Source organism: Ursus americanus, chromosome 2 (assembly GCF_024610735.1).
Source record: "Ursus americanus isolate L20-20 chromosome 2, mUrsAme1.1.p, whole genome shotgun sequence".
Classification (NCBI taxonomy): Eukaryota; Metazoa; Chordata; class Mammalia; order Carnivora; family Ursidae; genus Ursus; species Ursus americanus.
This window is the reverse complement of record NC_142128.1, coordinates 23136469-23154390: the sequence shown is the minus strand read 5'-3', so window position 1 is coordinate 23154390 and position 17922 is coordinate 23136469. Positions and strand designations below refer to the sequence as shown.

The following is a 17922-nucleotide window of genomic DNA, read 5'->3' as shown; positions in this document are numbered from 1 at the left end:
GGATATCACATGGAAGACGGTCTCCGAAGGCATTACAATGTACTTGTGAAAGGTGGTTAAGTCTGCACATATTCCTGTAAGTATAGCAAACTTGTACATAGCAATGCACAAAACTTGGGTGTTTTCAAGATAGATGCTTATTGATCACCATTTTGCAAACTGCTGCCTAAGCAACTTTTGGTACAGGTTGACCCTTGCACTTTTCAACTTGGGCATAGTCTTCCAGCCAAAATGCATCTGAGGTCGAGGAGGCCGTGGAGGAGGAGGAGCTTTCATTGTCGTGCTTCACCATTGTCCAGTATGGAGAAGGGGCTCTCACTTCTTTCTTGTGATCTCTGTGAATCATCACGTCACAGTTAATGTCTTTTCCTACACTAATAGTACGGTTCTTCTTTTTATATCCATGCCACTCTCTAGAGATGGACATTGGTCTCGTTGCAGACTGAGGCTCAGTGGACCGTGGATATTTATAATACTTAAGTTTTTTATCTGAAACTACATCTTCGTTGTCATCACTGCTTGCCAAAGGGTCTTTTCCTTGCTCTGATTTCTTTGTTGGACTGAAATGAAAAAAATAGTGAAAGAAATGGATTTTTAATTGTCTGAACATTCATTGTCCCCTAAGAAGATGTCTTATAAGCCGCTTTGGTTCGTAAAAGAGAGGATATGATTTAGCTTTGGCACTTTCTGTGTTGTTGACGTTTGTCTCTTTAAAAGTACCTTTACATTTCCTTCCATTCCTAAGTGTAAATCAAATTCTGCCTTAAATTATTTCATGTTGCTTTGTACTGACTTAAGCCAGACTACTGACCAGAATATTAGCAGGCCTTAAAGTGTAGGTTAATTTCCCTCCAGAATGACAGGTCACCCTGGCCATCTCCTCCACAGAGCTCTGTTCTAACAGGTCACATGGGGTCAGCAATAACAGGGTATTACTGATTTCCAGTGTATTCAGAAACTAGTGGGGCTCTAAGATCTTCAACACACTAGTCATGAGGAAATCTTTGAGTCTTCTTTTTTCTCCTGAGCATCATCATTTGCCTCTTGGGTTTAGAAACATGGATTTATACAATACCTTCTACGCCCAGATGTGTCTCATTCAGTATTCTACTTCTCTGTTGCTGGCCAAGTGATTTTTTTTTTTTTTTTTTTTTAATTTGACAGAGCACAAGCAGGGGGAGCGGCAGGCAGGGGTAGAAGCAGGCTCCCCGCAAAGTAGGGAGCCCGAGGTGGGGCTCCGTCCCAGCACCCTGGGATCACGACCTGAGCCGAAGGCAGTCGCTTACCTGACTGAGCCACCTGGGCGCCCCTCTGGCCAAATGCTTTTAAAGATTTTTTTGTAACTTGCCCCAGCTATTGGCTTTCTTGAGAGCTTGTTTGGACGTTCCAGCAGAACAGTGCAGCTACTCATACACCCTTGACCGAAGGACAGTCGTCCTCTTCGACCGAGCGCGCAGCTTTGGGAGGGACGCACGTGAGTGATGAGGGAGGAAGGGGACACCCACCTGGCCAGCCTGATCACCCTTATATCCCCAGCTACTGGCTTTCTTGATTGTTGAAACTTGGGCAATACTGGCCTGCTAACAACTGTGGGCCTCTTCGGCTTTTCTAAAGCCTGTGGTTCCCGCATCTGCTACAACTCTCCTGAACAAATGCTGTTCCCTGCTCCCCCTCATCCTGGTCTTTGTGGTTAGGGACCTCTGGCACAGCTGTCCTGCTACAGGGAAATAGGAATTTGTTTTCTTCCCCAACATCCCCCCACCCCCAACCTTTCAGACTTGCTTGCATTATCACTAATGTTCCTGCAGTTCTGACTGCTGTTTGCTCCCAAGAATTTCAACAGGTTTGCCTAAAGTTTCTCTCTTCTGGTAACAAACAATTAGTAATTGAGTCATTTTCACTGAGAACCAAGTCTTATTAAAATGTGGATTTTCCTTCATCCTTGATTTAGTGCTATGCAAAGCGATGCAGAAGATCTCAGGATTAGAACAGTTTGCCTTCAGACCTGCCCAGGACTTCCTGAACAGCTCACGAATTTAAAAAAAAAAAAAAAAAATCCACGTTATTTTTTTTCCCCCAGACTGCAAAGAATATCTTTTGTAACTCGGTATTAGGTAACTACAAAGAACAGATAGGAGAGCCAGGTTCTTACCAACTGAAGTGTGATTATAAAGCCACAAGCCAGCAGAGGTCAGAGTGAGTTGGAAACAGTTTTTATACCACTAGGCCTGCCCCGAGTATTATGTGGAATATTCTCCAGTGTGCACACAGTGCCATTTGCTCCTTGTGTAAGAAGGCTTTTCTTTCCTTTTGTGCTCCTTCCCTGCCCCTTTCCACATAAATTACTAAAGTGCCTTAGTAAGGAATTAAGGAAGGGATTCAGAAAGTACCTGCTGTTCCTAAGTCCCTGGGCTTTAGCCTCATACCTGAGTTGTACTGTTCTGTTTCTCTCTTTTTTGCTTTTGAATGGTCAGTCTGCCATCCTTAGAGTTTAATATTCTGAATCACAAACTCTGAACAATTAAAATGCTTAGAAACAGAATCACTCTATAAACAAATGATTAAGAACTCAGGCTTGAGAACTGCACTCCCCAGTACAGGGTCCACCAGCTCTGTGTGGCTGCTGAATTTTAAACTGATGAAACTTGAATAAAATTTAAAATTCCTCAGTGGCAGTCCCTCACGTTTCAGGTGCTTAATAGTGGATGGGGCAGCACAAATAAGGAATATAGACACCACCTCAGCAAGTTCTTTTTGAACATTGCTGCTCTAGAGACAGGCCTACTCACACTTTGCCCTGTGACCTCTGGCAAGTTTACACCCACCTCTCTTGGCTTCCATTTTCCCCTCTGTAATCAGGATAATAAAAAGCATTGGCCTGAGGATTAAGGGGTACAATGCTCGTCAAGCAGTGTCCACCACATAGTAAGCAATGTTATCATGAATGACTTTTAACTACATCATGATTGGTTTGGTTTTGGGGGGGAAAACTTGTCCCGTCTGTGCCTGATCTAAGGGGACAGACAGCTCTACCCAGCTCTAGTCCCCCCATCACCATGTGGGGATGCAAGCCCATCTTCTGATTTTTCAGGAGAAACCACAGATGCAGACTCTTCCCATGAAATATTAGATGTGTAAATTGGGCAACTAATTCAAATATTTTTTCATTTTAAAAAAATTGTTAGAAAGATACAGAAAAATGCAAAACAAAACAACCCAAACAGTTTAATGAAAAAAATTATAAACACTTGGGTAGCCACAACCCCCGGGGGTCAAGAAAGAAGAGTATTGGCCTCTGGAAAAGCCCCACGTATCTTCCTTTCTCTCTACAGCTCACTGCTATTCTGGCTTTTTAAAATACTGTGGGAGACTAGCAAAGCACATCTGTTGGCCATATCAGTCCCTTGGACCACAAGTAGGAATATCTGAAGTAATGTCAGTGCAATGTGGGCCATCTTTTAGTCCTTAGTAAAGTCCCCAGCCAGATTTCCTTGAGCCCATCCCAATAACCAAAGAGACACAGCTGTAGCAACTGGTGCTGAGAAATCCTGTCGAATTAATAAGGACCACTCTTGCATCAGAGCACTGAACTTGTTGAAGGAAAAAGATCTCATGTTCTACATGTTCTCAGGCTCTGCAGACCTTCCTCACGCGTCCAACCCACAGAAGAGTCTTTGGTACACCTGGGTTACAGATAACCAAGCCCTCAGAGATTAAGTGATTTGCCTGAGGTTTGGAAGCTGCATTTTAATTTTCATTCACTCTGAATAAAGGAAACCACAGGAAAGTCCTGTGGTAGAGTGAGCGTAAGAACAGAGTCCTTGCCTTCAGTTTGCATTCTCCCAGGGCAACAGAGTAAACAATGGATGATACAGATTATTTCACTGATATTAGGAGAAATGCTGTGAAGGAGATAACACAGGTTGCTTTGAAAGTATATGATGGGTGGACCAGACAGTGTTTTAACACTTCCTAATTTTGTAAGGCCTCTTGAAAAAGTTTGCACAGTAAGCCTTCAAGGATGAATAATGACAGGGTCCTAAGCATGTTGCAGACAGAAGAGCAAGTGCAAAGGCCGAGGCAACGAGAAAAAAGGCAAAAAAGCTTGAAAGCCAAAGTGGACTAGAGAGGGAAGGGGAGAGCAGTAGTGAGGTGAGGCTGCAGTGGGATACAGACACTAGCCACATGGGGTAGCATAGAGCAGTTTAAGGGTTTGAGCATTTGTCCCAAGGACAGAAGTTCTTAAAAGATTTTAAGCAGGAACATGTCAAAATCAGATTTGCATCATATAAGGATTGTTCTGTGTAGAGAATGAACAGGGGACAGCAGTAGGTGGTAGAGACCAAATCGTGACTCTAACAGGTGGTAGTAGTGGCCAGAGAGAAGTGGACAAATGTGAGACAGCTGGAAGGTAAAATGGCAAGTCTTCATGATTATTTTGGGCGGAGATGGAGAAATCTAGCACAACCCCTAAATTTCTGACTTGTTCAACTAGGCAAATGCTCCCCCAGTAAGACAGGGCCACTGGGAGATCAGCAGTGAGCTGTTTTTTTTTATTTTTTGGCATAAGGAGTGTGAGGGGTTTGTGACACACCCAAATGGAGCCACCAAGTGGGAGATGAAGGATTGAAATGTACAAGCTTGAGGATCATACAGTTTGAAAGTCACTCCTAGTTGGAGGGTGATAGAAAACACAGGAACCGGTGAGAGATAGCCCAGGAGATTGAGAGAAGGAAGCCAAAGATTCAGCCCTGGGGAGCGCCAAGGCAGAAGCCTGGGGAAGATGATGTTTCAACAGGAGTGGAGGGTGGGAGTTGTACAGCGTCGAATGCGGCTCAAAAGCCAAGCACAATGAAGACTTGAGTCCACGGGAGTCAGGAACATGAGGGCTGTGGGTGGCCCTGCCAAGAGGCCTCTCAGCCAGGTGAAGAAAGCAAGGCCTACACTGAGGTGGGGTACAGAGCATCTGGGAAATCATCTCCTGGGAAAATGGCCCAAATCTGCTACAGCTCTTTCTACCTGTTTGGAGTCAAAGGGACAGGACTGTGGCTGGGGAGCAGGGAGAGGGCAGCAGAGTCAAGGTGGGATTTGTGAAGATGGCAGACGCCTAAAAAAGAGGGATCCAGAGGGAAGTTGAATGTGCGGGTGACAAATGAAGGAATGGGGTTCACAGCACGTGTTTAAAGCTGACTGGACAAGGGGACACTTGGCAGGTAGATTTGGAGGCAGAGCTCCCATTGGATGGTTCTCTTTTTTAGAGCTCCAGGTTCAAGGCTCTCACCTTCATTAGCCTGCCTCCCATTAGGTCCTGTAGATTGTACTTTTCCAGAAGGATTTAGAACCCACTAAATGTGGTCGTTTCACCAATCCCTCCTACCCTGGTCCAACTGATCGTTCTCCCCTAAAACCAAGACCCAGTGCTTCACAGACCCCAGCGTACTCGCATAACAAAAGATTTCCTAAAATGAACTACTTACCATGTTACTGGGAATTTGGTCTCAGGGATTAAATCATAAATTTCTTGCCATTCTTTGGGTATGTCAATAAAATCTCGGTAAATCTTGATTTGTAGCACTGATCCTATGGTGATGTGTTGCAAAAGTTTTAAAAATTCTCGAAGAGTATATCCTAACACGTTGGCATGGCCAACAGTAATCAGAACATCACCTGAAGAGGGAAAAAATTATCAGTAAAATTTAGATAATGGGTCAATGGTCTCATACCACTTCCGGCTCTAGTATGAGGTGTTTCATTTTAAGAGTTCATATTGTTGGTTCATTTTGAACCCAAACCAGGCTTCAGCCTTTATTTCATAAAAGTGGTCATCTCAGTGCCATGAGTGTCCTTTGCATAATGGAGAATGCATGTTTCTTAATAGTGGTGTAATGGTACATATTATTTCATGTTTTTACTGCATTTCTTTAGTCCTTGGTATGACAGAAGCTAAAAACCATTTATAATCTGAACCATCCTTTAAAATTCTAAAAAACTTGTTTGTTTCAAGTAAAATGAATAGCTATTACTATTAAAGAAAAAAACCACTTGTACTAAGTGAATAAATGACCTAGTTTCTCTTGTACCTGCCTGGCAATTTCCATTGCCCTCCACTGGTATTAACATCAAGACTTTGATTTTAATTTTCTGCCTTGCAAAGTATTAGTGAGCAAATAATTCTGCATGAAAAACACTGGACATTTAGCACGATTTAATTAAGCTTACAATGTCTATACAGAGAGTATGTTGGTTAAAGGGATTTGACAGCTAGGTTGCCTACTTTAGGGCATTGCTGGACAGGGAGGGAAGCGCGATGGTCAACCGTGGAGCTTCTGATCCCCCAGCAAGTGGGAAGAAAACCACATCTTGACTGCAAGCCCCTGGCCCCCCAGAGTGGATGTTAAAAAAACCAATTACTCTTTCATGCCCACCTCCCTACGGCCAGCACGTACGATGTGGATGTGTAAATGAGATCCAGCCATGGGGCATGCCCACCTGGGTCACTGAACCCAGAGCAGGAGACGCAGTGGGGTGATAGGAGCACAGGGCTACAGGGGTAGTTATACATGGCCCTCTGTCTCTCATCATTTTCCAAGCCTGGTTTTCCAGCCTTTCTGGTAATTCTGTCAGACTCCGTGTCCTAAGTTCAGTGTCTTAATAGAACTCTTCTATTGCTTGCAGTGAAGAATCCTGACTGCTACAAGGACACTCAGCAAGAGAAGAAGGAATACAAAGAAATTACTTTTTAAGGGCTAACATTGGGTGAAAGCTTAGCAGATCTTACTAGAACAGCCTGCCAAATGGTTAATGGAGACTTTGTAGCTAACACTGGATGAAGGAACTCCAGTGAAGTCCCAAAGGGTGTGTTCATCTCTCTGTGCGTGGGAAGCTAGGGGCTCCTCAATTACCCTCACTGCAAGACAGCTGAAGCCTAGCTTCCAAGGAGAAAAGAGTCCGGACCAAGTACCTTCTCTGCTGCTACACCCCACGACTCTAGAGTTGAGAATTCTGCTCATCTCAAAGGAAGCCTCTGGGGAATGCCAAGGACAAACTTCCATAGTGCTAGTGCTATCAGAAACTTAAGTTTCAAAGTAGTTAACAAAATGAATACTTAGAAGGGTGGAGAAAACCTACTTTGGTCTTAAAAAGTAGCTGAGTATAAAACCAGCCTAGTATCTGCAGCTAACTTCAAAATGAAACAAGTTTTTCCCAGCTACCTGCAGAGTGTGCAGTCTGAAACAGCTGTTCATCCTATGGAGGTTAATTACAACAGCAAAAAAACAAAAAACAAAACAAAACTCCCGAAAACCCAACCACAAAAACCCCTCACTGGATGTGCTTCTGTGCCTAATGTTAAAAGGAGCGTTTATAGCTGAAAGCCACGGCTTAGCATTCTGCTTAATTATGTTGTTAAAGGGTTTTTTTTTTTTTTATCAAGAGGGCAGAAAATAAACGGCTTAATTCCCTGACCATCCTGGCTGTAAACCAAACGTGTCGTTGTATGAATGTGATTACTCTGGCAATAGATATTAATGTCGCCCTTCATAAAGAAATACCAATCTGGTATTTATGAATACCAACCTCATTACACATCTTTTTTCTGTTTTAATGGGCTGTAGGAACCACATTATTATACAAACTGTCTCGATTACCTATATTAAATCAACTTTGCAGCGGCCAAGTCACTACTGAAAAATAGATTTTGTTTATTTTTCTCCATCTCTCCCGATGAGGCTGTAAGTTCCATAAGCTCCATGTAGTTAGAGACCACATCTATTTGGCTCACCTTTATACCCCTGTGCCTAGCAGAATACATGCACACAGTAGGCATTCAGGAAATGCTTGGTGAATGAATGTGGCCAGTACGTGACTTGTATTTGCCTTCAAAGCTATACTAATTTCTTTTTTTTTTTTTTAAGATTTTATTTATTTATTTGACAGAGATAGAGACAGCCAGCGAGAGAGGGAACACAAGCAGGGGGAGTGGGAGAGGAAGAAGCAGGCTCATAGCGGAGGAGCCTGATGTGGGGCTCGATCCCATAACGCCAGGATCACGCCCTGAGCCGAAGGCAGACGCTCAACCGCTGTGCCACCCAGGCGCCCCTCAAAGCTATACTAATTTCTTAAGACTCTATATATCAGAGTCTGTTTAAAGACTGGTCAAAAGAAATTTAAATTTAGCTCGAATAAACTAACACTAAACTAAACCAGGAAATCAAGATGAAACCCTATTTTGAAACACCAGAAGAGAAAAATATAAAGCACGTGGAGAAGAAATAATGGGGCTGGGAGATAATGGGGTCAAAGAAGTAGCAGGCTTGTGGGACTGTCACCTTTGAAATTCTCAATCATTGTCAAAAGCACTGAATTCCGGTCTCTGAAACCAAGACCCTGAAGGGAAGTAAAGAGTTTGGGACTCTGGACTCTCTCTGATACTGAAATCCCATTTCCAGTCAAAGGTGTGGGCTTTCTCGGGGGCCATGGGCTCAAGTCCCAGCTCCATCCACCCGCTTTTTTTTTTTTTTAAGATTTTACTTATTTATTTGACAGAGACAGCAAGAGAGGGAACACAAGCAGGGGGAATGAGAGAGGGAGAAGCAGGCTTCCCACTGAGCGGGGAGCCCGATGCAGGGCTCCATCCCAGGACCCTGGGATCATGCCCTGAGCCCAAGGCAGACGCTTAACAACTGAGCCACCCAGGCACCCCTCCGTCCACCCACTTAGCTCGGTGTATTGACCCAGTTCCTTCACCTCCCCAACCCTCTATCTTGCATTACCCACCTTCCAGGAGTGGTGCAGAGATTAAATGAGATCCTAGATGTGGAAACTCCTTGCACAATGGCTGTGACAAATATTCATGTATTAAGCACAGACATAACAAATGCACCAGCACTGTAGGTAAATCCTGGATTTAAAAGATGAACTCAAGACCGCCTCTGACCTCAAGGAACCCACTGACTGGAGCCGCACCATGAGGTCCTGCTTCCCGTGCATAATAGTGCACTCCTGTTGCACTCCAGTGACTGTGCGCTCTGGTTATCAACAAGCCGTCGCCTGACCCCAGATAAGCTAAGGAGAACGTGCAGAAAAGCTCATGCGACCTGTCCTGAACTTCTTCTGGTCTGGAAAGTCCAGAGCTCTCTTTCTGGCACTCTGTGGCCCAGCACCAAGTAGTGACATTTGGAGAAGATGTTTTGGATTTTAAGGTGAAGTAAACGTTCATAATGGCATCATTTATCTTTTCTTTAACCCACTGCTTCTAAACCAAGCTGCACTTGGAATCAATCACCCAAGGAGCTTTGAAACCATGACCGGCCCCAGATAAATTGAATCAGAACCTCTGGGGAGATAGGGCGTAGGCACCTCAGTTTTATAAGTTCCCCAGGTGATTCTTTTTTCTTTTTTTTTTTTTTTAAGATTTTATTTATTTATTTGACAGAGAGAGAGACAGCCAGCAAGAGAGGGAACACAAGCAGGGGGAGTGGGAGAGGAAGAAGCAGGCTCCCGGCAGAGGAGCCTGACGTGGGGCTCGATCCTAGGACTCCCGGATCACGCCCTGAGCCGAAGGCAGACGCTTAACGACTGAGCCACCCAGGCGCCCCTCCCCAGGTGATTCTAATAGATAACGAGACTTACAAACCAGTGGCTTAGTCCACTGGGGCTCCTGTACCACAATCATTTTTTATTAAAAACAACAACAAAAAACAAGTCTGGAAACTAAGAACAGCCTAAGAGAAATGATTGCCAGTATTCCCATTGAACTGTCATTTTCAAAGCACTTTCATAAACATTACCTCTCCAAATCCCCGCTGGCTCTGACGAAGGTGGTATTATCCCAAATCAGAGATGAGGTGACCTACACCTGGAAGGTTAGAGGACTTTGCCCGAGGTCACAGAACTACGAGGTGGCAGAGCCTGGGCCTGAATTCAGGCCCAGCTAGAACCGGGTGGCTCTTCCCTCTCACCACCCTTGCAGCCCATCGTGTCTCCCTGGCTCGCCAGCACAGCCCTAGAACCGGAGCAAACACTGGAACACACATCTTGAACTGGATGGAAAATCCATTCACCCCAAGACAGGAGAAGCAGGGTGGTGTTGAGAAAGCCGTGGGGCTTGGATGTCTAACACAGAGGGTTCAAGCCCCTAATCCCTGGTGGGCAAGTTACTAAATATCTGATTCCCTATCTGTAAAGGCGGCTTAATGCAGAATCTAGCCCAGGGATTGTCAGGAGAGTGAAATGAGATCATGCATCTAAACATTAATGATGATTAACACTGCCTACAAAAGAAGAAGGGTTTATCCACCGACAGCCATAAACTCTAGAGTGATACCGTGCCTGTATTTGTATCCCACAGGATAAACCTGGGCAAGGAACTCAAGCTCACTGAGCCTCAGTTTTGTCCCCTGTGAAAGGGGGATGACAGTGGCTCCTACCTAGAGACTTACAGTAAGAATTCATTGAATAAAAATGCACAACAGCGAGGGTTGATAAAGTGATAGCAAGTGGCTGGCCCACAGAAATCTGCTCTCAAACGATGTCATCATCATGATTATGGTTACACTAAAACCTGCTAACCAGAGTCTCCCCGAAGGCAGACAGGAGGGAGGCAGGGGGAGACCACAGTCACCTGGCTTGAGTTTTCCATCCCTGGCCGCAGCCCCCTTTCTGATGAGGTGGGTGATCTGGAGGTAGGGCCCGTTCTGGATGATGATTAGGCCTAGGCCCAGGTTCCCCACAGTGAGTTTGGTCTGCTGAGTTTTGCTCAAGTTGTGTACAGATGACTTGACATTGAAGCCGATTTGTTTGTCTAATAAAAAGAGGGAGACACTTTTTCAGTCCATCACCTAGACAGCAGCATGGCAGTACCCCTGGGGTCCCAAAGCCAGATTCCCAGGGCAGTTTCGTAACCTTTCTATTCCTCAGTTTCCCTGTCAGTAAAGTGAGGACAATAAGTGTCTAGCTCAGAGGCTTGTTAGGAGTACAAACGAGACAGTTAAAGGGCTTTGCCCAGCACCTGGCACCTGCTGAGTGCTTAATTAATGTCAGTTATCATCTCTCGGCTTGATAAATCTTTTCTGAGGCAGGCAGTGCTCTAGGAAATAACAGTTTCTTGCCCGTATGGATCTTCCAGCTTAGTGGAAGAAGCAGATATCCATCAGTCATGCAAATGTATGTTGAATAACATACTGTAACACATGCTATGAAGGAAAAGTACAGAGAGCTCTGAGGGGGACTGACAGGAGGCCAAGGTATCCTGTGGGGAAGGCGGTTCAGGCTTCATACAGGAGGTAACGTTTGAATTGAGGTAAAAAGAGGAACAGGAAATATTTAGACAAAGGAGGGTGGGAGGGAGCAAATCGGATCAAGGCTCTGAGACAGGAAAGAACCGAGATGACAGACGACGCATGGGGCAGGCCAGAGAAGCAAAGGCAGAGCCTACAGGCTGCTTCACAGGCTTACCTCACTGGAAGAGAGGAGGAGCAATTTAAGCAGGACACAGTAAGATTTTCATTTTCTTCAGACAAAACCAAACCAAAAAACCACCTTCTGGTTGCTGTGTGGAGCATGGATTGTGGGGTCCAGAGTGGAAGTGAGAAATCAAAGTACTACCACAATTACGGTGATTACCCAAGCATGCCGTGGCAGTGACAGTGGAAATAGCAGGAAAAGATCATTTGGCGGGAAAATCTGGGACAATGGGTGATGGTGGAGGGGTGTCGAAATATGTTTTCTACAGAACTAACTCTCAAAAGAAAAGTTGCAGACAATGGAGTGATTTAAAACAAGTTATTCTCCCAAGAGGAAGCTTCTCAGAAGACTCATTTTCAGTCCACAGGAAGCTTCTGGGGACATTCGTTATCAGCACACCTTTCCTTAAGGACAAGTGACAAACTGCTCCTTGCTGAGCCTTTGCCAAATCCATGTGACTGTGGTGTTTTGAGGGCCCAGGAGTCGTCCCCACTGCTGAGGGAGGGGCTCTCCCAGTCCCTGCACCCCCAGATGTGCCAGACTGGCCAGGTTCCTGGCCCTTCCCTCTTAAGCAAGTGTTCTTGCTTATCTCCCACGTGGCCTTCCCCCAAACCACAGAGGCTCTCTAGAAAGTAAGTAAAGGAACCCAGTATAAAGAAGGTACCACATTCGGAGACTGTTCAGGATTATAGGAGCGAGATGGAGCAGGTGGTACCCCTCCTTCAGCCTCCAGTGCCTGAGCACACGGAGAAGCGGCATCCTTAGGCGGGGTCTGGGTCCCAACCTCACCTTGCAAATTAAATGTGCTCAGGATAAAATAATCTGTGAAGCCCAGTCTCAAAAGCCAGCAGGGTTAAGGGAAAGAAGGCAGACTCAAGACTCCATATCAGATGATTCCACCTTCGTGGAAAGGGCAAAACTACAGGACACCGATGAGAGTGTCAGGCACCGGAAGTGCGCGGGCTGGCGGCAAAGGGGCAGCGCAAAGCCATTGGTGGGGGCGTGGGGGGGGGGGCGGGTTGAGCTTCTCCACACCTTGATGGTGGTGGTTAAACCTGGGCAATCGTTTGTCAAAACTCGGAGCTCTACACTAACAATGAGGGGCTCTTAGTGCATGTAAAGTATAGTTTAGTAAACAAATGATGGGGAGAGGCTTCCTCCCAGGCCAAGAGTCTGACGTTCCCATTTTACAGGGGAGGCAAAGTGACGAAGGCTTTGTCCCCAGGGCGTCGCCGTCTCCCCACTCCCCAGTTACCTTTTTTGCTTTTTAGAACGGCCTTCTTCATGGCCCCAGGAGGGCAGGCCGCTCAGAGGGCCTCCCAGAGCCGAAGCTGGAGTGGGTCCAACTCCCAACTGTTTCGAACCCGCGAGGAGACGGCGCACTGCGGGCAGACCGCGGGCGGCGGGGCGGACCCCCGGGCGGCGAGGAGACCTCGGGCGCTGCTCCTCGGAGTGGCCGCCAGGGGGCAGAAGTTGGGCAACTGTGCCAGTTAAAGACCTCCGTGGACCCCGGAAAGTGGAGTGAGTAGAAATTTGGGGGCGGGAGGGACAGGGGAGAAAAACAAAACTTGTGCGGTGGTTAACACAGTGCCTGGCTCCCAGCGGGTTCATCATCCATTCTTGGAAAACAACTGAACTGGGGAGGATGGAGGAAGAACAGGGGAGGGCGTGGCAAAGATGGGAAAAGGTCTGCAGAGGCAGATCCTAACTAGAAGACCATAGAAGAGCGCAGAAGCCCCTTGCTGCTCTCCCAGTAATGGTATTTTTAAATATTGTTGCATCAACAGCCCCAACTGTTTTGGAACTGCACTGTTTTCATGGATGTTTTGAATGAGGAAAAGCCAAGGGTGGCTCGAAAAAATATGAGTCACCATTAGGAGAGGAATTAATTCTTCCTTCTTTTCTCCAAAATAATCTTTCCTCCCCCACACGCATTCAGTCATAGGACAAATATTTACTGGAAGCTGGTTCTGTGGTTTGTACTGATGCTGGGGACACAACAGTAGGCAAGACAAACAAGGTTCTTACCCTTTGGAACTCGGATATAAAAAGCAGATGAAGTGGACAATTTTAGGAAACTATAAATTATCAAAAATATATTCTAGAAGAAATAGAAAACAATGTGATGAGGTAGGGCCTGTTGTCATCCCCACTCTGATGACACCGAGAGGGTAAGCACCTTGCATTCACGCTTTCAACAAATAGTTACCAAGCACTTATTGGGTATCAGGCAATTGTGCAGAGATTTCCATGGCCGACCTGGGCAGGTTCTAGTTTAGTTGGCCTTTTCTGTGGCTCTACCCAGACAATAAATCAGGGCAGATTTTTGTTGGATAAATCCTGTGTTGCAGAAGCTGAGACAAAGGGAAATGAATAGAGCTGTCCATTTTTTATATTCTCAACTTCAAGGAGTCTCCAGCAGGTGGCTTCTTGTGATCAATCACCAGTTTCCCCGTCCAAACCGTCTGGCAAGGTGTCTGTCCTGACACCAAATTAATTCCTTCATAAAATGCATCATTTTCCTCCATGTTCCTATGAGTAGAGGGAATGGTGAGAGTTTGTGGGACTCAAGCACGTCAGCATCAGAGGTTTGGTGAGGGGAGCATATCAGCACCTGGCACACAGGAGGTCTAACTGCCTTCCTCCACCCCAGGCTAAAAACTGTCTTTAGGGCAGATGTCAAGATTACACTGGAGGGTGGAATTGCAGGATACAAATGGTCATGGCTGCTGTCCTGTGCTGCCCAGATCCCCCTTCAGGACTGACGGATTTATTCCTGCCCCTCCACCCCACCCTTTCTTCTAGCTGAGCTCCTTGCCCAAGATCACACCTTCCCAGGGCAGCTAGCATCCAGTGACCCGTCACCGTCGGGCAAAAACCTGGCTCCCTCAGTACAACTCAAGCAACTCTGGAGGGCAGTCCCAGCTCCAGAGCTCCTGTACAGTCCACTGAGGTCCTTCTGTGGCTGTGCTGCCACCTGAGTTCTCCCTTTGTCAGGTGCTGCTTCCCTTTCCTCCCCCCACAGGTGTGGGTCCCAAGAGCACTCCCCAGTAAACTCCCTGCAACTCAAGAGTGTTTCCTAGAGAACGCACCCCACCTGGAGCAGCTAGTGCCAGGGAAAGAGTAGATGCTTAGATGGGATTTTGGAGCTGATGACCCTGCTGTCCAGGTAATAACAAGGGTTCCATCCCCAGTAGAGGAGAATGTACATAGCCTGAGGCACAGGGAAACACTAAGACTGTTCAATTTTTCACCGTAGTAAAATGGAATGGTTTGGCACCCTCATGATCTGCCCAAGTATCTCTTAGTACTCCTTTGCCCTATTTTGACAGTAAATGGACAAAGTAGCCACCGCCTGGGAAATACATGGCAACCAGTGGCTCAAACTCCTTAGAGATGGAGGTCTGAACCACCTCACCATACAAGCCACCTAGACCACCAGAGGTGCTAGCAGGAGGTGAGAGGAATCTGGGATGGGCAGGAGAGGAGGGAAGTGATGAGTGTGTCCGTTAGGCCTCCAGATGAGCTGCGGCAACAGGGGGAGCTGTAGTTTGTCCTGCTAACCTTCCTCTTATAAGATTCCCACAGGAAAAGATCCCCACCAGGGTCCTGCTCTCAGAACTGAAAAGAAGCAGGTGGATCCGCCTAGCACAGTGGGTGCACTGTGGCAAATGTTGCCCTGTGCTACCTGGTCCCCCTGAAGACTCAAGGACCCAGTCCCCAGCTGCTGGGAAGGTGGGAGGTTGACAGAGCTCAGCTGTCAGTGCTCTCAAGGAATTGCCTTGGCTGAAGAGCAGTCGCACCCAAGGTCATGCCCCATTCCTGGGGCAACTAGCATCTGAGGACTAGTCCATGCAGGCATACAAAGGCTTGGCCCCTTTTCCCCAACTCCAAACAGCCATCCCAGCTTCAGAGTTCCCCATAGGGTCTGCCAAAGCATCCTGTGACTTCACCACCCCCAAACTGCTCCCTCTCGGCCTTCCCTGCTGCCTCCCCACCCTCCCCTGCTCCTGAGTGCACTCCCTAATAAACTCCCCGCAAGCTAATTGATAATCTCTTGTCTCTGAGTCAGCTCCAATGGAACCCAGTCCGTGAGAGGAAAGGAGATTTGAGCCCAAGGCACAAAGTGTTAAACTCTGGATTTAGCTCTTTTGTCTTATCTAACCCCACAAACCCCACGTGCATACCTATGGTGCATACCTATGGTGCATCCACGCAATCCTGGCCTGTGTGGTGAACTTGACCTCCCTCCCCCACCCCAGGGGGAGGCAGTGTGTTCTTTATCCTGTCAGGCCGAAGCTGCTCCTTAAAAAGAAGAGTGATTACACAATCCCCTCCACAGATTTCACCAAGGTCCCATCTGGATTCAGTCTCTGCTGGGCCAAGGCCTATCATCCATCACAATTAAGCACACCGTGTTCACAGCCCCTTAACAGCACAGAATGCCTATTTATGACTCCAGCCTGCCACCGTAGATCCCTCCTGGGGGCCTTCAGGGTCCCCAAGGATTTTCTGCCTCAAGGATCCTTGTGGCTCATCTCTCTCCGAATAGAAAATTCCCAGCTGCTTTACTTGGGGGTAAGTGAGGGGATGGGGAGGTTCTATCACTGAAGCAGAGTGCATGACTGGGAGTCTATTAAGTAAGAGGAGGGAAAGAGGCCCAGGGAGGTGACAGGACTTTCCCAAGCTCAAGGCAGTAGAAGGGGTGGGACTGGAATACAGTTCTGTATCCTTTCTGTTTCATCACACCACCTCTCCTAACCCCTAGGGTTTGTGTCTACTAAAATCTATACTGGGATATGGAGGAGAGAGGAACTGATCTGTCCCCTAGATCTCAGAAAGGCTTGGGACTTTGAAACACCAGATATGTTGGAAGTCAAGAATGAGATGTGGGGTTAAAAACAGAATTAACAGAAAATCTGTTAACAGAATATTTGGTCCCTGTCCACCCCTCCCACCCCCATCCTGGTTGGTAAGAGGAATGGGATAGGTGACTATTGTCTAAAGTGATGTGTGGCCATTAATCTGGTAAAAAACAAACAACAACCAAAAAAAACCCTCAATTTTTTTTAAACTTTGCACTATTTTTTTTTCTATAAATTTAAGTATAGTTGACATATATTAGTTTCAGGTGTACAACACAGGGATTCAACATTCGTATACATGATGAAATGATCACCATAAGAAGTCTAGTTTCCATCGTACTGCTTGTTTTTATCCTTTAATCTTAGATTCAGAACCTTTTGTGGAGGAGCAGACATAGGAGGGACTGGGAAGTGCCGCCCAAGTAGAAGGAAAATTTATACTTGATTTATTTATTTTATTTTAGAGGGTTTGGAGAGGCAGAGGGAGAAGGAGAGAGAAAATCTTAAGCAGGCTCCACGCCCACTGCAGACCCCATGCGGGGCTCGATCTCACAATGCTGAGATCATGATCTGAGCCAAAATCAAGAGTCAGACTTTTAACCGACTGAGCCACCCAGGCACCCCATATACTTATATTTTTTAAAGACAATAATCACGTGATCATCATTCCACTCATTTGGAGTCAGAATAAGCAAACTGTTCCAACATTTCACCTCAGGATTCTCAACTGCCTGGTAGTCAATATCAGTGGACAGTGTTTGAGAATTCAGAACTATGTAGTTGGAGTTTCTTCTATTACTGGGCAACAAAAACTCTGGATGAGAAGCCAAGAATATGATTCCATCAAACTTCTCCAGTAGTTAAAAAAAAAAAAAGTAAAGCCCTCCTATAGTAATGTGATATGCATATCTGAATCCCTGGAATATATCAATCAATCAGCTTCTGCCAATTTCTGTGGCAGAGGAAAACTAAAGGTATAATGTTTTTTTAAAAAAATCCTGCCCCCCCTGGAGACCAATGTTTGGACAGGAAAGTCTATAGACTAGCAATCAAATCCCTCCTTACCCAGTCTATGTGGTGACACTGATAACTCTCTGTGAGTTTCTGCAAGGCTGTTGGATTTAGTGGAATTTGAAACTTGCTGAGTTTTGTGAACATGTAGGCATTCCAAAAATAGAGACAGATGTCACTCTTCCAGGTCTTTCTAGAGATGACCTATGTGGCATTTAAGGAGAAAATGAGTGTCCCATCTCCTGTTTGCTGCATGGGGGACTACCAGAAAAGAAAAAGCTGGATCCAAAGTTAGGGTTAATGGTGATTTGGTCCATGAGTCATGAAAGAAAAAGAAACCTCCACTAGACAGCAAAATTGTAGATGGATAGATCATCTGTATTTGATCATAACAAATTATACCAAGGTGTTATTTTTTTCTGTTTATCCACCCAAACTAAGCTTCTCCTCATGCCTCAACTCAGTAAATACTACCACCAAACACCTGGTTACTCAGGCCAAAACCTTAGAAGTCATTCCTGAGGCTTCTCTATGTTTCAACCCTACCCCATTGTCAGTCATTTTCCTTGCCTACAAAATAGCC

The 17922-nt window shown here is 46.0% G+C and overlaps 1 protein-coding gene across 1 annotated transcript; it reads right to left on the bottom strand.

The window, feature by feature from the left end:
- Window positions 1-122: 122 nt before the first annotated feature.
- On the bottom strand, window positions 123-12749 carry PDZD9 (PDZ domain containing 9). The gene is made up of 4 exons (XM_045776436.2): window positions 12719-12749; window positions 10622-10801; window positions 5478-5667; window positions 123-560 (listed from the first exon to the last, which is right to left on the bottom strand). The coding sequence occupies exons 1-4, from the start codon at window positions 12747-12749 to the stop codon at window positions 167-169; spliced, it is 795 nt and encodes a 264-aa protein (XP_045632392.1). The 3' UTR covers window positions 123-166.
- Between the last annotated feature and the right edge of the window lie 5173 nt (window positions 12750-17922).